This window comes from Bacillus rossius, chromosome 10 (assembly GCF_032445375.1).
Source record: "Bacillus rossius redtenbacheri isolate Brsri chromosome 10, Brsri_v3, whole genome shotgun sequence".
Classification (NCBI taxonomy): Eukaryota; Metazoa; Arthropoda; class Insecta; order Phasmatodea; family Bacillidae; genus Bacillus; species Bacillus rossius.
Window position 1 is genome coordinate 35,895,656 of NC_086337.1, and position 23,523 is coordinate 35,919,178.

At 36.2% G+C, this 23,523-nt stretch overlaps 1 protein-coding gene across 1 annotated transcript in view; it reads right to left on the reverse strand.

Annotated features, from left to right (window-relative positions):
- Positions 1-7,557: 7,557 nt before the first annotated feature.
- The window catches only part of LOC134535951 (Kv channel-interacting protein 4-like), a 142,355-nt gene continuing 126,389 nt past the window's right edge, over positions 7,558-23,523 (reverse strand). The window contains exons 5-6 of the mRNA XM_063375379.1: positions 20,467-20,679; positions 7,558-8,408 (exon numbers count right to left, since the gene is read on the reverse strand). Of these exons, the coding sequence (XP_063231449.1) occupies positions 8,298-8,408; positions 20,467-20,679 (324 nt within the window). The 3' untranslated portion in view covers positions 7,558-8,297. The remainder of the gene's footprint in view (positions 8,409-20,466; positions 20,680-23,523) is intronic.

Below are 23,523 nucleotides of genomic sequence, written 5' to 3' on the forward strand. Positions count from 1 at the left end.
CTTAAGAATACATAAAAAAAAAATGTCCATTCGGATTTTGTAATTATTTAATCGTATAAATATAAAGCTTATTGAAAAAAATCTTATTTTCTGAATCTACATTGTTCAAAAATCGAAAAAGTCAACAGTAACAAAGTACTCACAGTTAGAAAAGACTTATATCATAACTAGTAGTTCTTTGTGTGCATTTAAGCCTTAAAATTTTTTTCTTCTTCATTATAATTTATTTTTGACAGATTGTGCTTAAGTTTTTTTTAGCATCATTAAATAAACCAATATGTTATCATTAAGGTGCCATAAAATAGGGTAAATAGAATTAGTCTGCTCAAAAAATCATAAAAAAACAAAATTCTTTGATCAATCACTCCAAACAATATTGGTGAAAAATTTTAAATAAATAAAATTTAAATTAAATAATTTTATGTACAAAGATTCTTTTAGCAGATTTTTTCTGTTCAAACCTGTATTTCTATTTACCCTGTTTTACAGTACTGGAAATTAATATTGTGTATTAGCTATAGCATATTATATAATATATTTATATATGAAGCAATAGATAGCATTTTAAAATTATCAAAATTGTGCCACTGAGTTATCCAAAAAATTTTATCTAATTTACAATTGTATATTTAAGATTTCATCCTATTTTTTTTATTCAATGAGTTATTTGTATTGTACTGTTGTTTTAATAGGATTCATTTACCTATATATCTTAATGTTAAAATTTTTTTATACCAGTTTATAATATACCTATATGGGGATTTAATAAGTGCATTCCATTTTGGTAGCTTATTTTTTTACACCTGTGCTTTAGTTAAATTTGCAGTCTTTTATTTTTTGTTGGGACTATAAATGTAGCCACAAAACTTTTCTTTGGTTATTCAATTGTTAACCAACTACATACTATATTTTTAATATACATTTATTGCAATGTTACTTACTGCAAGAAATGATTTCTTATTGAAAATATATAACAATACTATACAGGAATTGAAAATATATAACTATACTCTACAGGAAAGGTTTATGTAAGTCTGCACTGCCTGAAAAAAATACAGTACATACAGTGGACCCCTTTTGAAAATATCTTATCAAGATTTTGTGGATTTATAAGCTGAAATACTTAATATTTCATTGATCCATAACACACATAAGTACATATCGAAGTTTCAAAGTTTTTTTTTCATGAACTTAAATACACAATTTAAAATACTTAGAGATTTCTTTAGAGGATTTCAATGTATGTAAACTGTCTGAATCATGCATGACATTAAAATAACTTGAAAAGTGAAGTTACTATGTTCCTAAATTGAATACAATGCAGTCAGAAGAATTAGAATTTACAGTAAGTAGGTTAAAGAAATTTTCATATTAAGTGATTCAATATGCAGTAAAACATTAAGTAGATTCAATTTGTTGAAATGATCAGAAGACAGTGAAATGCAGGAGTTGGGGCTAAATTAGACCGCTACGAGAAAACGCTCGGCACAAAAGTAGAAGATGCAAAGAAATGTGACGTCTAACCAAAGAGTCACATGAGAAGCTCTGATTGTCTATTACGCTTTCTACATCAAATGCTAACAAATAAGTGAAACACAAAACTATCTTATGCCTAACAGAATTGGAAACAAGGTGCTAAAAGGCATGCCAATAATTCTTTGTGCGAAACCATTGCCTAATCATGTCCTACAGGTGACAATTACAAAAACAAAGACAAACACAGACAAAAACACTATTTACATGAGTACAAAATACATTGAAACAAACCTTTAGAACAAGGTATACAATTATTCTGATTATAGAATATTAATTGGGAACTATACACAGAACATGGTAACAAGAGATAGTTTGCATTGTGCATCAGTAGTGTAAAAATATACACATAGAAAAAAATTGAAAGGAAGTAAAAATTTATGTTTTCAGTGGCGACACACACATACCCATGCAAAAAATGTTCCGGATAACAATTTGCATGATTTTATAATCTGATAGGATTACAGTAACAATATATCCTTATGTTGTTGTCCTGAGGACACAATGCAAAACTAGTTAATTTGAAAAAGCATATGTTTGGCAGAGTTTAAAGTGCATAAACATTTGCAATACAATGTGGAAGAAAACAAAACTAGCAGACTGAAAGCTTGCAAGATGTTCTGTTCAGATTGTCAGCTCTATCCCTGCTGCAGTTTTGCAGCTCAAGTTTAAACATTGGATAAAGTGCTAATATCAGTTGGGCTCAGTTAATAATTTTGGCAGTCTTTTGAAATATTCTTTCAGAGAATTTACACTTTAAAAGCACAGTGTATGATAAAGCTGCACAGTAATAACAAAGAGTTGTAATTTTATATTGCCGAAAAATTACCTACATATAGTAGTGTATTTAGTCTGTAACGCAACAGAAAAAAAAGAATTAGGTCTCCAACAAATACTGCCATATTATTTTGAGGTTTTATTTTGCTTTCATACATCATTATTGCTAGTTTTGTTTGGCACATTATGTTTTGGGAGGGATTACATGTGTCACCACTGTTAATTCAATTATGAATAAAACAAATTACCTTTTAATTGCCTTAAAGACTCATAAATCATTTTAACTTCATGACCCAGAGCTAAATATAATTTCATAGTTTTATTTGGTATTTTAAATACTAATTAATCTTATTTCATTATATACAAATACCAAAATTAACCATTTTAGATGATTTTATTATGGTAGCAAGGACTTGTGAGATTTAAAGTAACTTAAGTATATACTAAATGACAATGTATCTTAATGGATTTAAGTTTTTTTTGCACATTTTAATCCATATGTTAGGGTGAATATCATGCAAGGATTTTTCAAACATCTTGTGTTGACTTCAATTACTTTTAAATAATGGCAGATGGAGAAAGTTGAAGTGAATAAAGTATTTATTTATATAGCACTGTGAATCACTATGTACAATATTTATATATATATATATGTATATGTAAAAGAGATAAATCAGTTCATATCATACGAATAATATTTTTTAAAAAAGAATATATAAAATACTGAAGGGTGAACACACCCAAGTTATATGCATTAACTACATTAAATTGTATTGCTATAATTTTTGTCTAGTTTTGACAGAATAAACTTTTTGGTAATAAAATTATAACTTCTTCTTTTAAATAGAGATTTTTTTTTTATAGTAACAAATGCCATATAATCTGTGTACCATCACAACAGTAACAATTTATAAGTTTAGTCGAGTGTTTACGAAGAACAGCAGATGTCAAGCGAAGACAGATGCATGGTGAGCTCATTTTCTGAATATAATGTGTGAATCTGAACTGCAAACGTTTTTGTTTGTATTGTCTTTTTTTTTTTTTCCTAACCACTGCTTCTAGGAAGAATAAAATCACTAAAACATCAATAAGTTCACTTTTTAACACTTATATAAAATTTTTGAAAATTTTTTTTATAATAGCACCTTTGTGCAGAAGCAGAACTACATTATTGTTATTGTTAAACCCGGAACTGGACCAAGCGTCTGTACTCTCAAGACGTAACTCGATGGTTATCAGTTTGTTCAAACTTTTCATTGGAATTGGGGTGTCCTTAGTCAGTTCACAAGATATGTTAAAAACCAAGTTGCAGTTTGAAAGATCACGATTTTTCCCATACTTGATAAGTGGGTACAAGATTTTATGGTTTTATTTTTAGTCCAACTTTATTTTAAATTAGAAAAAATTTTTGTCATTGACTTTTTCTAAATTCTGTTTTGTGATACTTATTTCATCAAAAAAAAAAGTGGAGTATTGGCACGCTGCATTTTTATGAAAAAAATAATTTTAAATAAATTTGTCAAAAACAGATAATCAGAACAATAAAAAGTTTAAAAGGGATTCAACAAGAGATGCACAATAAAAAATAAATGGTTATTTTCTGATCTATTCACATTGGTATAAAATTTGTACAGAAATAATGACATTTCAAACATTAAAAGATTACTTTTTTGTTATTTGAATTAAGTTTTGGTTTAATGCTGCTTAATTTAATTTTTTTTAAAATTGCATTCTGTGTTAATACGGTGTATTGACAAGTTTTCGATGTTATTTCAGTTTTATCGCAATCCACCACATAATCTTGCCCCTATTGATAAGACATTCTTTAAATACCATTTGATGGCAGAAACTTTTTCAAGTTAGCAGCCTTTAGATTTCGAGACGATAGTAATATAATGTATCTTGCGTCTCAAGACAAAAAGAGAAGGCTGTGTCTTGAAATTAAGAGAAAGACTTGGTTGACCTCTTTCGGACATTATATCTTTGTTAAGAAACTAAACTATATTTGTGACCTGTCAGGAATGTGGTAATATGCATCTACAGAATGGCATTTTTCAAGCAAACTATCGCTGTTGAATTTGTCTTTTACACACAACATTAAGAGCTGAAAGTTTCTGTGATCAGTTGTGTAATACTTGCGCACAATCAATAGTTTGAGTTTGTGGAATCATTTAAATTTGAATGTTCTAAGCACGAAAATGTATCTCTACTGCTCGAAAACTTAAAAAAAAAGAAAGCCTCTTTCATACTCTATGGATTATTTTAATGCTTAGCCATTTTGAGGGTTGGATTAGGGTTGGAAAGGGGGTGAGGGAGAATATTTTGATGAATAAAACGACCCAACCACAGAGAGAGTTTCATGCAAGCAGCTGTAGGAGAAAATGTGAATGTAAAAAATTAAAAATGCAGAGATCATATATAAGGTTAAAAATATTGCCTAAGTGTTACAAAGCTTACAACCTAAAAAAAAATGAAGGTTTGTTTCAGCAGATGAAAAGATTCATTTGTAAATTGCTAAGCATGCAAGACTTTTGGCCGTGCAATCAGAATAAAAAAGATGCAAATAAAAATAATTGATGGAATTAGTGGGTATGTATGACAAGTAAATGTTGTGAGTATATTTTTCAGAAAAAGATAAAAGGAAAATTAGAAAAGAAAAAAAAATTGGGTAGCATTTTGCGTGTTATTGTGTTCTCCTTGCCATGTAAGAATGATGTATCCAATGGTGAAAAATGGGAACTAGAATGCTAGATCTAAAATAGGAACTAGAATCATAAATAGTGTAGTAGAAGCAACTAGGCAGTGTGTCTACAAGTCACGATAGTTATGAAAAAGGAAACTAGGGGACTTGTCACGAAAGTCCTGAAAAGTCTAAGTTATCATTTTCAACAGCATTTTAACTTCAGCATACAGTCGAACATTATATATAAATAGTAGTAGACTGTCCGTTTGGAAATTTTATCTGAAATGGTTTTGGCTTTTTAACATAAATCCCTTTCGGCACAGCCTACAGTTGTAGGTAGATTTCGAAATACCTATTTTTTTGGAAATATTGTGGAAACTTCTATAAACTCCTGGAACATTTTAAGAACTTAATGTAGCCGACATAACATCCTATATGTTCATCAATATTAAAAAAAGATAAATTTAACATTTTCTCATATTCCATACAGTGCAAATATTTTGAATGATTTTTAACTTAATACATCCAGCATTGAATGTCTTAATATATTTAATAATATGCATGGTAAGGTAGTCATGCAATTATTTTTTATCTTCAAAGACTATTTTTCATCCCTTACACTAATATGTGGTCGTATAATTATTTTTTTTTTTTTTGGATTAAGATTTAAGGTTATTAAGATAGTTATTAATAAATTCAGATGAATTTGATACTTGAAAAGTTTAATTTTTGTTTAAAATTTCAAACCTTGTTTTTACAGTAAGAGTTCTTTTCATTGATAATTGTTCCGGCCAAAGGTTTTAGATCAAGTTTTGGCGTTTTACAATAAATTATAATGGTGGAAATGAAAGTAGATGTACTAAAAAATAGTAATGACATTTTGTTTTTCTACCCTTGTTATTTCCACCCCTTGCATTAATTGTTTGTATTATCAAAAATTGTTTCAGACAAAAGTTTTAGATAAAAATTATAAAATTTAGAAACAATTTATATGGTTTGGATAGTGTACATACTAAGGGAGTTATTTTTTTTTTTTACACCTTGCAGCAATAGTTCATCTAATGAAAAATTGTTTCACACAAAAGTTTTAGATAAAAATTATAAGATTAATACACAATGTGTACAAATTCGATGTAATGCCTACAAACAGAGTTATGATTTTTTTTGTCCACCATCCCTTGTTTTTCCAACCCCTTGAAGTTATGGTTGGTCGTATAAAAAACTTATTCAGACAAAAAAGATTTTGGCATCTTAATACGAGTTAGAAAACGTTCAAACGGATGTGATATTTTCCATATTATGGGAGTTAGAACAATTTTTCTGTTTTTTAAAGAACCTTCCCCATTTCTATCCCTTTGGTCGGATATTGCCCATTAAAGTTCTTGACTGAGATTTTCCACTACTAGATTTTATGTTATCAGATTGGAAGTGATTTGTGCAACAGTTATCGTGTCCACAAAATTGGACATATAAAATATATACATATAAACTTTAGAGTTGTTAGTTTTGGGGTCTAAACAATGAAACAAAAAAATATATAAAATTTTCTAGAAGTGACTTCTTGGTAACAGCTTTGAATATATATACTGTATAGAAGTCGCCAGCCCAGGTTAAAATTTCTAATACGGTTTTTAGGTAGTTGGTTAATTCACCGCCGCAATCGCCACCATCTCTAGGGCATCGACTTGTGGTGGTCCCTAGCGGACAAGTGTCTAACTCTTCAAACACCCCTTCCCCCTTCCCCAGAACGACGTTGAGCTGCAGTGAATGATGGATGAGGGGTGCGGGGAATGACAGCGGGCGACAGCGCTGCGCTCTAACGTGTAAATAACAACTAAGACGATACGGGGCGTTACGGCAACGCACTGCAGCGGTGAAGTTCCCAAGCTGCTCATCATACGATTCTGAAAAACGTAGAGTAAATCCTATCCACTCGCGACTTCTATACAGTATATATATTCAAAGGTAACAGCTACAATAGATAGGTAGTACTTCTTTGAAATCTTCCTAAAATTGGTATGTTGGTTCCTGCAAATAGTTAAAACAGTTTTCTATTACACTTTCTGATGTGAAATTTTGTAAGTTATAATTAACATAGAAATAATAAACTCCTGTGACATAAAAAAAATGGTAAGTGAAATTAATTTAAAGGTTCTGAATAAGTCATTACCTAGGTTAACCAGGTACATATTAGTAGACACACTGCTAGAGTTGCTTAATGAAGACAGTGGGGTGCCTGAAAAGAATGGGAGAGGCAGTTTAACTGCTGAGAGCAACAAGAAAATGTTAATTAGTTGGAAATAACATCAAAAAAGAAAACATCTCAAATTAAAACTGTTGTTCAAAGCGCACAGGAGCAATGAAATGTCATGATGTGGGAATCAGTGATTACAATCAACTTTGTGAGTATTTTTAACAATATGACATAGAAGTAAACTTCGATGTAATTATTTTATGAATATTATTTAAATGTTTCAGACAGTTTCAACTCTTGTTGCATTAATTCATATTCTTATAAACATTACTACCTACTTGTCCTTGCTGAAAAATAATAAGGTATAGCATACGTTATAAGAAATGTTTTTGAAGTTATTTATTGAAATATGTATTAACGAATTCGTATAAAGGACACGTAAAACCTAGACATAAGTTCTTTAATGGTTTGTATATTAGGTATATGCATATAAATATCCAAGAATAACCATTTCATCTCAAGATTAAAATAACTGATTATTTCATACCAGTGATAAATAATCTTAAATTAAAAACTAGCACATTTGTGTTTTCACACAATGACGTTTTGTACATAACTGTAATGTAAAAATTATATTTTTAAAATTTGAAATATGGTGCTATTTTAAAAGATTTTAGATTTTTTTAAATTGTATCTGTTAACAGAAATTCTTGCTCCATTGGTTCTGTTTCATTCTCTTTTCTGAACATATAAACAATTTACAAGTGTTTCGAATGTACCTAAGGAATAATGTGCTAATATATATATTTTTAAAGTGGTCTCAAGTTTGCAGACTGAAAGTTTCGTGTATTTGAAACGTGGAAGAAAATTACAAATGCCTGTAGTACGTACGGAAAATGTGCGTCGGCATCTGTCGGGTTATTTTGATATGTAAAAGTGTCCTCTGTTTTTGGCTTTTGCTGTCTCGGAACTCTTGGTGGTGGCACCCGAAACGCGACACCTCAGAAGTGGGATGTCTTCTGGCGGGCAGGCCATGGGTGTTTTTTTTTTTTGGTCTTGTCACCCAGAACGCAGACGTGTTGCCGACGGACGCAAAAGCGTCGAGCGAGATCACAACACGGTGTCCAGGGTCTCCAAGGACTGCAGGATCTGCTCGTCCCGCGAGCACCAGGCCACCAGCTCGTCGATGGTCACCACACCGTCCTTGTTCTGGTCGATTTGCTGCGAACATCGGTCGAGCCCACCGCCACGTCAGCGACCGAGGATCGCGTCGAACAAAAAAATTTAAAATTTAGCAACTCCGGAAACACAGTCAAACCTCGATAACACAAACCTGAAGGGACCATATTTTTGTCACTTTACAATAACGAGGCTGGTGTTATTCAAACTATTACAAAATGTAATCACAATTTTTTTTAAATAATATCTAAATCAAGTGAACAATTGCACCTAATTTTATATTAGAACTAATGTACTTTTTTTTTTTTAGGGATTATTAGACACAAGATTTTATTTGTTTTATTTTTATCTCAATTTCATTTTTAAAATGAAGGGTTTTTGTGTTATTGTTTTTGTTTGTATAAAAGCTGTTTTTAATAATACTCCACCACTATAGTGGTAAAATTTATATGCAACCTTTTTAAGATAAAATCATTAGTAATAAATTTGTCTAAAACAGATACATTCACAACAAAAATATAAGTTAGCAAAAATTTGTGGTTTAAAAGTGATTAAATAAGAGATGTATAATAAAACTAATTCAATTAATTTTTGTGATCCATGCACTTTAGTACATTTTTTTTTGTCTGGAAATGACATTCCTTGAATTACAAACATTAAAAGATTACTTTGTTTAAGATTTGAATCAAGTTTTCATAAAATGCTACTTAATTTCACGATATAACACGCATTTCTGTGCTCTATCAAGGGGCGCATCAACAGGGGGGAGGGGGAGGCGGCAATGGTATTTTGCCCCCCTTCTGAAACCTTGATGTGAGGGCAAACGGGGGCAAAGAAAGTGCTGTATAATCAATTTTTAGATAATAAAACTGCTTAAATAGCACCATTTTCCACCTTGAAATACAAATTTTCCCGGGGGGACCCCAGACCCCCCGCTTCAATGGAGGGGATCGATGTTTCTTTATAAAAAGGTATATTGCCCCACCTTTGGAAATTTAGTTGTGCGCCCCTGTGCTCTATGGTGTATTAACTTGCATTATGAATTTATGCGGTATTTTGACATGCTTTTCGGCGTTATTTCAGTTTTAACGCAATCCATCATATAAAATACAATTTTTGGATAGCTACAAATGTTACTCAAAAAGGATTATCTACTGTATCACACTTAAAAGGATTTAAGACAGAAGGAAAAAGTAAAGGTCTATAAATGACCTAAAAAGACATACTACCATGATTGTGTAAGCATAACATTTCTAAAGCTGTTTTTTTTCCCCCCAACCTACAATGAACCAAAACAATTGCACCAGTATTATCTTAGTTTAATGTTCACCTTGTTTCTTTACATTATTCTGGGATACATATGTCAACTATCTAAGGACCCTTAAGTGCTTTTTCAAAATCTGAAATTCTTAAATAAAAATAATTACTTATGAAAGGTATATGATTACAATACCACTGCTAATGGCTGTGCCCTAATACGTGCCCTAATGTGTTTCTAAGCACACTGCAAAAATGAATTTGTGTGTTCGACCTCTGAAAAGTGCCGGTCACAAACGGGCAGCGCTGATCAATATTTTGTCTCGGTCTTCTTGGCTTTGTACCACACCGCCCGGTATTTTCTGTTTGCCTTCACGAAACGAGAACAGAAACAACAAATATCACTAGTGTTCGTCTCCTTATATCCTAACAAAGGACACATAGTGGAACAAAAAGTTCAAGGTGACCAATCTTATTCAGGCTACTGTCCACACCACAAACGACGCCAGATTGTCACGTGGACCAATCAGCGATCAGTTTGTGGGAGAGTGCGATTTGTCGACGGGCCTTTGAGCAGCCCGTCTACCTGTGGAAACCGTGTAGTTCGTCGCCGTGCCGCCAGGGTCGCTCGCGTCTGCAGCCGGCGGCCCGGTGTGGGAGAGAGGAAGGGTGGGGGAGGGAGGGGATCAAACGGCAGAAGGGGAGGTAACGCGGGACTAGCCCTCCGCCCGTTGCCATGGCGACGCGGCTCGCCCGTTGCCACGGTTACCTCCTGCCGTGTTTCTTTGTGGGCAAAGCACGTCACACCTCGAAACCAGACTGAGGGGAACCCTCGACCACTCTCTTTTTTTTCTCCCCCCTTTTTCGCTCTTCCACCTCCTGTTTCTTCTCTTTTCTTCTGTCAAACTAAACACGGGAAAATCCGCGCTGACGGCCGTGGAGCGAGTTGTTTCTTGCGAAAGTAGGGGAAGGGATGGGGGCGGTTAAATCCTCGCATTGGAAAAATTCTCGGTACGCTGTATTTTTGGACTACATAAGCCAGGGGCTTGTTTCGTGAATTTCCATCGCGCTGAACAGAAATTTTGTCTATGAAATAAATAAAATAACTTAAAAAAAAATTGATATTGCTTTAATTTTTTGATGTGAATTCGATGAACGTCTATAATTGACGGCCACGCCAGAAAAATTGCGTCACCAAACCAATGGCTCAACTGACTCTGTATAACATCAGAGAACATATCCACGTCCTTTACCAAACAATATTCTGCATTCCCCGTCGCTTCTCACGAGGTAGACGCCTGAGGCTCGCTCGAGCGTAAATTTCGCGCCTCGTTCGGGGGCTAGTTTTGCCCCACTGGCTCATTTCTCTGGGCTACGTTTTGCCTTATTCGATACACAAGACACTTCTCTGCATTTTTAATTGCTTCTGATAGGGCGATTCCGCTTGTTTTCTTTCTTTTCTCCAACATAACCCGTTTTCGCTTGGGCATTTTGCGATCAATGGCTCGAAAACCAAAGTTAGTAACCATATAGTTATTCCACTCAACTAAAACCACTCAGGGCTTATTCACGAGCAAATTAAAGTTCAAATCACGCAAATCTTTCTATTACTTTCGAAGTTGCAGCTCTCACTGTCTTCAATTTGACGGTCCCCACCAAGGGCGCCCATATGATAATTTGTAGGGGGGGGCCAGACTTAGGGGTATGAAGTATTTTTAATATTTTGGAAGACAACTGCGGCTTGTTACTAGCCATAAAATAGTTCCAGTTCTGACCCTATTAAAATTTTTTGTCCTGTTACTAAAATACTAGACTACAGTACTCATTCGCCATAAAAAATCTATATTGGCTACTTTATTAATTAATTATTAACTATTTTATTGAAACAAATGAATTTTTAGCAACAAAAATGCAGGAATACAGTCCTTATACTTTTGCAGCGTCTCGGGTAAACGGATATCAAGAATACAGTCCTTCAACTAATTGCTCTTTTTACCCATAAATAAATGTCGCGTACAAATTAAATTAAAATAATTATAAAGTTTAAAAAGTGTTGGTCAAAAGATTCAACTTTGGGAGAGAAGCGATTTAAATATGTTATCACAGTCAGAAAACAGTTGTTTTTAAATGTAACACCTGAACTACGCTTATAATTATAGTCAAAAATTGTTTCACAATTAAATGTATATTACTATGTTTAGATATGAATCATAATTGCTTATCATTTAGAATTAGCACAGATGGATTCAGTAGTCGAGGACTATAAGTTTATTTAGTGATAGAAAAGCGCAGAAAAAATTAGTTTATTATTTAACTAGACAATTTAACCAAACAGTATTTAGAGGTTAAGGAATTAAGTGACACCAAAACCAATGAAAATAATCGAAAATTTCTAAATGCTGACATAACTCATATATCAGCTTTCCACAGAAGAGTTTAGTTCGGCGCAATTAATCCACACAAAACAACTGGACACTATGTCGACGCATATTTTAAGAATATAAGAAGATCCACGTCGCAGTATAATTTTTTTTTCGTGTCGTGTGGTGCGGGCCCCCATTTGTGGTGCGGGCCCATAGGCTACAGCCTAGATAGCCTGCGCGTAAATACGGCCCTGATAAACCCTTAAATAACATGTTCAGTACTTAACTTCAGAATTAAGAGTACATTAGAACCTCGATTTTACGGAGCCCGGACTCAACGAAGCCGCGATTTTACGAATACATTTTTCAGGAACCATCTAAAATTCGGAAAATTTGACACCAAAATATATTTAATAAAAAATTTAAAAAACTATGAAAACATATAAAAATATTAATTTTAATGCACAGCGTATTCATATTTTTAAGCTAATACTACATCCATTTACCGTTAGTGAATATTGTATACGTTATTGCGTCATCAAACTCAAAATCGAAAAGAAAAAAATGGACTAGGTACACTATTTGTCGCAAAGTTCGAAATTTCTTCGATTGAAAAATTATATCAAGGCTGTAAAAATATTAATTTTACTGCAAATGAACTATACTCAACATTCCTTACCCATTCCAACATTTCCAGCTCGTGAGCATAGCAACTGAGCTTGAAACCTTGTGAAGCGTGAGAGAAAGAAACGATATTGAGTACCTAGCTACTTCCTCTCCTTTCCGCTAATATCCAGCAACCCATGCCATTAGGCATTATCTTGACATGTGTCGCATTCATTACCTTCGCTGCATCGGTTTCCCAGTAAAAAACGCTCAAAAATGGTATAAGTGACGCAGCAAGTAGACGTGACGAGCGGGTTTTTAACTAAGCTTTTTTTAACTTACTATACAAACAAATAATTCCCTATGGCTATCACAAATTCAAGGGCTTCTCGCACTAAAATGTACTGTGTTTTTAATGGATGTCTGTCGTTACAGAGCAGCGTTTTTCTTCACCAAATAAGCCTATGATTAGAGACCGTAAATATTCGTGGATTCCTTTCGAGACAGGCTGGAATCCAAACTCGTTTAGCTTAATGCTGCGTCAGTGATTGGACCGCAATTTACCTGAAGGACTCTGAGCCAATGGCAAACACTCAACAAAAGAAGTATCGAATCATAATAATCGCAATAAACAGGTGTCCCGAGTCGGTTGCCAATAGCCAGGTGATATTTGCCCGAGTACATAGAGAATCGTGGAGTATATCCTAGTGGTCATTGAAACCGCGAATTTTTCCAATCCCTACCTATGATCACTTTTATGAAACAATACAGGTGTACACTGAACTGTGTGCTTGTTCTCCTCGATTATGTTACTAAAAGTGCGTTCATTAATATTTTTCAAGCCGATCTGTTAAAGATTAACTGATAAATATGATAAGGTGAAGTCCATAAAAATGCAAGGCAGGGAATTCTTCCAGCCATGGGCGTAGATCCCGGGGGGGCCAGGGGGGCCCGGGCCCCCCTGGAATTAATGGGCCCCTCCTTGGGGGGGCCCACTTCGTGATTTTAAAGTTAATGGTGTACACAACATATATATCAGATTATTATTTACAACGACGACAGACACTTTGACATGCTTTATATTCCTACCTTTGAGTTCCGTAGTTATTTTCCCCTACTCTTCTGCGAAAGCCATGGTATGGAGTTTTCCAGTGAGAACTTTGAAACCCTTAATTCCCAGAAAACGTTCATTCCAAAGGAAGAAGCTAGGGTAGGGTTCCGTTAGCTTTTCCTCCCTATTGTTACCCACACTACCTTGTCATCTGAAACGACAGTATTATAGGTTTCAGGTAGTCTGTTTTTAAAGTGGTTTTGCTCTCGTGTGCCCCAGTCTTCTGCTTTCTTGGCAAACATCAACATGGATAAGTTCGTGACGCGGAAGAAATGGAAAACATAATCTGATTCTCACCTGATAAGCTTGATTGTTTTATAAGTAGTGACTATTATTTAGGTAATATATATTTTATTTAAGTGATTATGTAACGTTATTTTTTCCAGTAAATAAACAACTTAATACTTTAACAGTAATTATAGCAGAATTTAGTTTATTTACGAACTGAAACTTATATACCATTTTCTGGAATTTTTTAGCTCATCTCCATTCTGTAAGGCTAGCTGCTCTGTACGTTACATGTGAATATACATGGAATAATTTTTTTCCTCGTCAATATGGAATTTAAAATCACTCCCCTTTTATTATCAAACGATAATTTTCACAATTCATGGCCGATAATCACTTTATAACATTTGTTATTTGATAACTGCAACACTGCACGAGTAAACAGAAGTAAGAGTGAGAAAGAAGTATTTAAACGTTACACATCCGTATTTAAGTTAATAAGGAAGCAAACGCGTCTCTTTAATAACTAATCAAGAGGCATATTTTAACTAAATAATTCACTGCCAAAATACTGATTATACTAAATATAAGCCGAGAAATGTATGTGGTTCAATTAGCTGTAGGATAAATTTCATAGTTCTATCTCCGAGATTTTTCATTTGTGTCATTAAATTTTTTTTTTCTTTTTTACCTGGTTGATGCCTTTACTAAATAAAATAGTCTTTAAGAGTTTTAATATGATTCGATCGTTCATTTGATGTTGATCCGTTTATTAGCTGTGGCGCTTTGGGTTTTTAGGGCGCAGTGTTATAGCGGCAACAGAAATACATCATTTGTGAAATTTTATTCTGTTTTCACGTTTGTTGTATGGGAGCCCCCCTTAAATATTTGTTTTATTTTAATTTAATCATTTATTTTTAAATTGAAATTAGAATAAACACTTTTGGAAAATGGTAATGTATGGGTGGGGTGTTATCTATTTGCATTATATTCACGTATATTATTTTTATAGATTTTTTCATGGATATTTTATGTATTTAGGTTAGCAAATTATTCAAACATGTTTGAGAGATCACTTCTATAGTCATTAATTGATAATTACTAAAACATATGTTGCTCTGCTTTATTGTTAATATCACTTACGTAAAAATAAAGTGTATAACATACGAGCTTAATATCCAGAGAAGACTTGTTTCGGTTGACCTCTAGCGCAAAATTCTTAAATTAAATTCACGGGCCCCCCCTGGAAATCCTACAGATTTGCGCCCATGCTTCCAGCTCATCAACCCTACCCTGGATAGTCTCGTCTGTGTTCAGTCGTCTCTGGCAAGGAGTGGACAAGTTTGCAAACTCAAATATAAATTTATTTTAGTAGCACGCGTCTTACGAAAAGGAAATATATCCAAGAAAGGCATGTCGGACAACCTACTGTCACCACACAAAAGTTAACATGATGCAATGCGTGGTGCAACTGTGTTTAGTCGCTGTGATGTCACTTTTATATCACTCGTGCAATGAGGCAAGTTGTGGAATGCTAAAAAAATAAGGGGAACGCAGGGGAGGGTAGAGGGAAGACGGCAGTCATTGTTTTTACTATTTTATATTATATATATATTCCGTTCAATAAATTATAACATGTATCTTCACGGGGTGGGGTGTTTAAAATTTTATGAAGATAACGATTTTACGAATGCAATCCAAGCGACCGTGAGCGTACGTAAAATCGAGATTCCAGTGTAAATTGCTTCCGAGTCTACTGAAGGTAGCGGAATCCTTATCCCTTTAAACACTTTTGAAGGGGAAAAAGTGGTTTTCCTCTAAATTCAAAATTCCAACATAAATTTTACGTTGTAGACTTTTCTGAACAATAATTCTTATTTGAGTAACTTTAAAGGTGTTAGCTTACCTTAAAATTTGTGAATATTCTGAGCGGATGTGACGAATGAGGAAAACTAAGAAACACTACATAATAACAATGGTTTTTATCTTTACACTTTTCACTGATTTATTTACACTTAAGTTATCTTTACTGACTGAATACACTAAACTAAATCTAGACCAGATGCATAAAACTGTAGACCTAAAGACTATTGAAAAATCTGTTTTGAGATGTTATTTGTGAACATACACATTATTATGACGAAAAAGTAGCAAAACATTTCGCCGTCTACAAGTACATGTCAACTGTCGCGTCGTCTAACTCTGACTTGTCTAAATCTGTTGCGTTGTGTTATCGAGTGAGCTTGGGCAGGATTACAAAGGGGAATGACTCGCCACGGGCGTTGCGCTTGAACAGCGTTTTCTCCCTGTTCACAACACCTTATATCGCAGCAGCAGAAACTAATGCTTCAACTAACATAAAAAATGAAGTAGACATGTAAAAAACGATATACAATAATATCTTCGTGTTGAACCACTTCTACATAATACCGAATTTAAATAATTTTCTTTAAAGTAAAACACCTGACTACACTATATTTTTTTTCCTTCCCTGAAAGCTAGGGGGGGGCCACGGCCCCCCCCTGCCCCCGGGTATGGGCGCCCTTGGTCCCCACCAACGTTCGTTACGTCATCACTGCAAGTCATACGTAATGACCACGAGCAAAGTCCGCTCTACTAAGATATATTTACTTAAACTCTGAAGGTTTCATAGTTTACGAGCTGTAAGCGGTGTCGAATTCTCAGCCGATGTGACACCCAACCCGAGGTTAAAGACATTCATATTCCTTTCGGAAATCCATGCAAAAAAAAAAAAAACGTAAGAGGTATGCGAACGATTTTTTTTTTCAAACAGTTCATCCAAACGTTTTAGCCTAATACTTGAAGTGTGTGATTGCTACAAAATATTTTGCTTCATTTCGTAACACACAATGCCCCGGGCACAGATACGGTGTGCAGATCCTAAAAAAAAAAGAAACCTATTTGAATACTGATCAAGATATCCGAGTGGGTTCTGTTTACGAAAAAAAAAAAAAAAAAAATGCTTACGCTGAAGGCGTATGAGTATTTCTGTTTTCCGGGTTCAGTTTTTTAATTCCTATTTTTTTTATAAGATTGAAAATTATCAAAACACGTGTTTTCAGAATAATTTTCAGGCTTGAAACACCCGGTAAAGATTCTTGAAAACCCTCGAGAGATCCTGGGATCCTGCATTGCACCATTATCTTCATTTCTCCATCACATAATTAGGTATATGTTTATCACCGAAAGCCTATGCACGACGAGAAGACTGCGCGCCAGTTCAGAGGAGACACAGCGCTAGAAGCACCAGCGAGCGTCGCACTTATGATACATCTCATCCGTACGTCAATCACGCTACATACAGCCAATCAGATGGTCCGAAAAATTACATCCGTCCGTCCGTCCGTCCGTCCGTCCGTCCGTCGAAACCTTGCCAAGCTTTTAACTTTTGGCCTTCTATTTATCGCTCGAAGCAACGTAAACGGAAGAAACGGAAGGAACTGAGCTTCGCCTGGCCCGCCTAATCAGGGGTGTATCTGTATCAGCAAGGGATGATAAGCGCGACGCTCGCTGGTGCTTCTAGCGCCGTGTCGCTTCTGAACTGGCGCGCAGTCTTCTCGTCGTGCACAAGTTGTTTCGGGCCGAAGCCCGGCCTAGCCTCACCACCTCCACCTCCTAGGACTGAACCCGTGAGGGTATTCCAGGAGCACTAACTTTTCTTCTTTCCATCCTGATGTCACCTGGTCTTAATGGCATCAGGATGTTTGGCCTCAGATGTTCATATGCCATGTTTTTGAATGGTTAAACACCATTCGTTTGCCTCAACCAGAAACAACTTATCCATTCTGTTTGAGCCGCCGTGCCTGCAGCCAGAATATAGCTTTGTCAATTTTATAATATACTTTGTCAAATGCATCCATGCAGATTTTAAAACACGACGGCTGATGTTAAAACTCTTCAGTCATTCCGTGTGGGATCTCTTGTATGCCATTGCTCCGGGACGGTTGCCAGTACCCGGGGCAATGAACATGCAAGGGCACCGATCCCACTACCTTTCTGGGTTTTCTGTCTTTGCCTTCTTGACTGCTGTCCTTTGCCACTCTTCTCCTTCTTGCTGATTCTTCAGCCCACTCCATCACCTGCTTCCTTGTTTCCGTCCTGTTCGTTCTTGTTCCATCTTCTTTTGTCAGTTCAGTTAAAATTTTGTCCATTATAAAAATTTTGGTCTGAGATATAAAAATCCTCTGGATCTTGATGAGCATCCTAAAAAATATCTCAAGTCTTTGCTTAAAACATCCAATATTTTCGTTTTGATCTAAAATTCTTTTAAAATGGTGTCCAATCTTAAAATCTCTGTCTCCTCTGTTTTTCTTCTTCTTTGTCTCTCCTCGGTTGTACTTGTCACGTCCATGTTCGTGTTTTTGGTAAGCTGGTCTGCTGCAAGCCTTATTGTCTTTTGACCAATTTATATTCATAAAATGGCTTCGTGTGGTCGAACACGAAACGACCATAGGTCATTGCAGCTTGCTTTTTAATTTCCTCGAAATCGATGGAAATTCCGAGTCTTTCAAAGTTGGTGCGCAGTAGGGATCAAAGCTCGTCCAAGTCCAAGGGGATGTTATTCCTTGCGAGAAGATGCCGATCCACGATTTCCATATTTGGAAAGTTAATCATCCTCCCTCCGTCCATACTGCGCACCAACACAGCTATCGCTGCCTGTTGGATCTTTGGTTCGTCCAGTCTGGCCAATCTCATGTCATACTCGAACTTCGAGTAGATCATGGACGGGTCTTGACCAGCTCCAACATGCGCATGCACCGCAGGTAACTCCTCTTCAAGTTGTATTGAAGGTACTGTTCCATTTGCGTATTCAGCAATGTCCTTTTGAATCTGCAGATGAGTTATAAGTTCTTTTTCCTGTGGTACACTCGCATTTAGAGCTGATATCTGTTTGTTGTAATCGTGCGTGCACAGGACAACTATGAGATTTAGCGGTAACCATAACATTAAATGGCGGAGAAATGAAGAGAAAAGCGTAAACCACAAGTTTTTTTTCCCAGCCATATTTAATCTTTTAAAAAATACGTTTAAAAAAAGATGTACGGAAACACACCACTGGGATAACACTGAGAAGTTTTTCAAATCGCGTTGTTTTCTTCAGAAGCTCCACACACCGTAATGTGTTCCCGGGCGGGCCTGTAGTTTCTCTGGACGGCCTCCGTGGTGTTACGTCTCGTCTGCGGGTCCTTTGGAAAGGGGTTTAGAGAAGGGCTGAAGAGGGGGTGAGGGCATGGCCTCCACATTCGATTACGGGCCCTGGACCCAGGATCGGAGACGGGCCTCCTCCTCCAAATCTTACAGTCACGTGCTACATTTTTTCTTACCTACACTCTTTTTAGAACGCTATTTAACCTGAAAATGCAGGGTGAAATTATGGTTTTTTTATAAGTCCAAACTAAGCTTTATTTATAAAATTATTTTACTTAAAAATAACCACGGCGAGTATGTATATGAGATAAAAATAAGAAGAGCTGGGTCCGGGCCCAGGATAGCTACATATTAAAAAGTTATTTGCTAAGCAACCATAAAATGATATTACAGTATATAACCAACCATCCACAGTGTTTTAAAGTATTTATAATGTAGCTAACCTATCCTAATCGACCGCAAAATTTAATGCCGCACCGGTTTATACAATGAGATAAAACGGGGGAAAAAAAAAGCTAGCATGAACTTCGGGGGGAGCTGAATTGTTGCCCCTTGGAAGGGCAGCCCTTCAGGATTTTTCTGGCAATGGTTTGTTTGTACAGCAACTGGAAGGGCAGCCCATCCAATTTCTGAAAATATGTTTCTTTAAGTGCTTAAATAATACTGAAAACTTGCCCCTTGGAAGGGCAGCCCATCAGGATTTTTCTGACAGTACTGTTTTTGAAAGGTTGTCTGAATTGTTGCTCCTTGGCTGCCCTTCCAGTCGTTTTTACAAACTAACCACTGTCAGAAAAATCCTGAAGGGCTGCCCCATCCAAGGGGCAACAATTCAGACAACCTTTTAAAAACACTACTGTCAGAAAAATCCTGAAGGGTTGCCCTTCCGAGGGGCAGCATTTCAGTCGCCCCGAACTTCGGAGGAACTTCGTGTGTGGCTCTCGCTTCCCTCCAGACCCGGGGGGGGGGGGGGGACATTGGCGTAGCTGTGTTCAAAAAAGTTGGGGGGGGGGGGGGACAAATAATGATTTTGATGTCATGTAAACCCATTCCCCTCTTACTAAGACGGGAAGGGGGTGGGTGGTCCGGGGGTCCTCCTCCGAAAATTTTGATTTTAAAAGTGCAAAATAGCGCTTTTTAAGCAGTTTTTGTATCCAACCATTGGATACATCGATGTTAAAATTAACATTGTTTCCTTAAGATAAAATTTGATGAGTGAAGAAATTACAAATAATATTACAAAATAAAAATATCACGGTCTATAAAGTTGGGGGGGACAGTCCCCTCCACCCAAAAAGTTCAGGGGGACACGTCCCCCCTGTCCCCCCATGGTTCCTACGCCCCTGGGGGGAGGAGGGGGTAGGCTCACGTGGAATATCTTCTCGACGTGCTCCTTGGCCGAGTGCTCCTCGACGGCGGGCAGCGTGGAGCGGCCCATCATGTCGTAGATGGACGTGACCACGTCCAGCATCTCCGACTTGGAGATGAGGCCGTCGCCGTTCAGGTCGTACAGCCCGAAGATCCACTGCAGCTTCTCCTGCACGCTGCCGCGCGACACCTTCGACAGGATGTCCAGGAAGTCCTGCGAGAAGTCCACCAACAAGTGAAAAACTTCTTCAGCCGCGTTCGGGCGATTTTTTTTTTTTTTTTTTTTTTGGTAGGGAGCGAAACTTGTGGGGTTCGCGAAAACCGACATGCTCGTGACGTGTTGCGCCAGACTGGCGACGCGCAGCGGCCTGTGTACATGTATAGCAGGGGCGCAACAACTAAATTTCCAAAGGGCGGGGGGGGGGGGGGAATTATACCTTTTTATAAAGAATCATCGATCCCCCCTATTGAAGTGGGGGGCGACCCCCGGGCAAATTTGTATTTCAAGGTGGAAAATGGTGCTATTTAAGATGTTTTTTTAAAATCTAAAAATTGATTACACAGCACTTTCTTTGCCCCCGTTTGCCACCACTTCAAGGTTTCAGAAGGGGGGGGGGTGAAATACCCTTCCCCCCCCCTGTTGTTGCGCCCCTGATGTATAGCTACGCATATATACCTACACTAATACATTGTATATACTCGACTGTATCATGTGCGTGTTGGACTCGTTTTTTGGATGGGTAAAATCTTGTGAGATCGCGTCACCGACATGCTAGTGACGTTTCGGGACAGACTGGCGACGCGCAGCGGCCTTGTGTACATGTATACGCATATATACTTACACTAATACATTGTATATACTCTACTGTATCATGTGCGTGTTGGACTCGTTTTGGGATGGGTAAAATCTTGTGAGTTCGCGTCACCGACATGGCTGTGGTAGCAGTAAGTGAAGTTAATTTGACCACGTGAATACATGACAGAGTCTGTTTAGGTTGAGCAAGACTTTAGTCATTTGTTTGTGTTTTTTTGTACTTGTAGTAGTGTAGAATTTATGTAGTAAAATTATTTGTTTTTTAAAAGAGCGTGCGGTGTTTTTATTTTCTCAAACATGTCACTTTTATGGTAATTTTTTAAAAATAAAGTTGTTTTGTACCACCCAGGGATCGAACCAAGTATCGATTCTATTAGTAGATTACTGATTGATTTTTTTTATAAATTTAGGGGCCAATAAATACAAATATCCAAGATGGTAGTCGTAATGGCTTATGGAATGACGGTAGTAGTTGATTTTAAGCCTCTTTTAGGATTTTGATCATGATTTTTTGAAATTATTATTTTTTATATGAAGTTAAATGTTTTGCATCAACCAGGGATCGAAAAAAGGACAGGAATCGATCGAATCAATCAGTATATTAATAAGTTATTTATTTAATGAATTTTGAGATTTTTCTTGAATCTCTAGCATTAAAATTACGGATTTTAAAAATGGTGGACATGAGGTCATACTACCTGATGATATATATACTTTAACATAAGTGGTGGGGGTCAGTCTGCCAGCAGCCACTGTGAGGAAAGGATCGGTCGCCATTTTTATTTTTTTTGCACTCGTCGGGTTCGAACCGAGGACTCCGAGGACTCCGAGCTCCGTGTCGTATAAGTAATTTTTTTTTAAAATATTTTTATTAAAATTTTATTAATTGATTTTTTATAAATTTTAACATTTTTTCATTAAATTCGTATAATAAAAAAAGTTAAAGATGGCGGGCGTAACGGAAATTGCAACGGTGACGTCATAATTAAAAATGGCGGAAAACAAAATTCCTGAATGTTCGAGTAAACAAATGTCGTCATCCAAAATGGCGAATCCAAGATGGCGGATCCAAAATGGCCGCCGGGTCAAGGTCAAGGTCAAGGTCACACTCATCCAAGATGGCCACCGTGATGTCATAATCCAAGATGGCGGTCGGCACCTCGGCACCTCACCCTGGAGCCTGTGCCCGAATGCCCATTCCTATACCTACTACTGTTATTGACACATAGGATCGAAAATAGAACCATATCGTCGGTCTTTTGCAAAAAGGTGCCAAGTAACATTTTTTACCATTTTACTTGGCACCTTTTTGCAAAAGACCGACGATATGTAATATTTTTGATGCGATACGTGTTGTTCTGAAGTCGGATCCGAAAGTGTAATCTAAGTGTAATTTAAACCGTTGCAGAAACTATCGAAACATATTTTCCCTAGCATATTTCCTTCCAATTTGTGAATAGAAGGGTTGATATTAAGTTTCGTCAAAGTTGACAAATTATCTGAATCTACATAAAATGTTTTACGTTATATTTGTAAACGTTCGATTATCTTATTAGTTTGGTCACATAAAATTCTAGATGCGATACATAGTTCTGCAGTTATTGCAGATGAGTAATTTAAGGTTTAAGCAACATGTTGACGAATGTCAAATGATTTTCTTATAGGAAATGGAAATTAAAAACGTTTTCTGCCACATAAATTTTAATTGCAAATTTGCGGGATATGGCATGTAGGACTTCAATGAATACTTTGCTTTAATTTTGCGCCAAGCCCGTAAGTGACGAACGAATACAATATTTATAAAATCACTTCCGAAGGAAAAATAAAAATACTAAGGATCGGCAATGCGAAACAAAACTGCTGAAAAAGTGTGTGTATGTATATGTATGTATATATATATATATATATATATATATATATATATATAAACGTTTCGTAGAGAGTTCTAGAATGTCGATAACTTTTAAATTTTTTTCGCAGATCAGTATTAAAAAAAGTTTTTTTTTTTCACGAACCCCTAATTAACTTCAAGCCATTAATTGCGATGGGACAAGAGAAAGGGGAAATCGAAAGGAGATTATTTCAGAGGACGCGGTACCTTCCACGGTGCCAAAACCTTTGTCGCCGCCCGCGTAGACCGCGTCATCGATGGGACTTGGAGATGTAACCGTCACCCGGAGATGAAAGCAGTGCCCTCTCGTAGTCACGGTTGAATTCGAGGAAACATAGTCTGTATCACGTAAC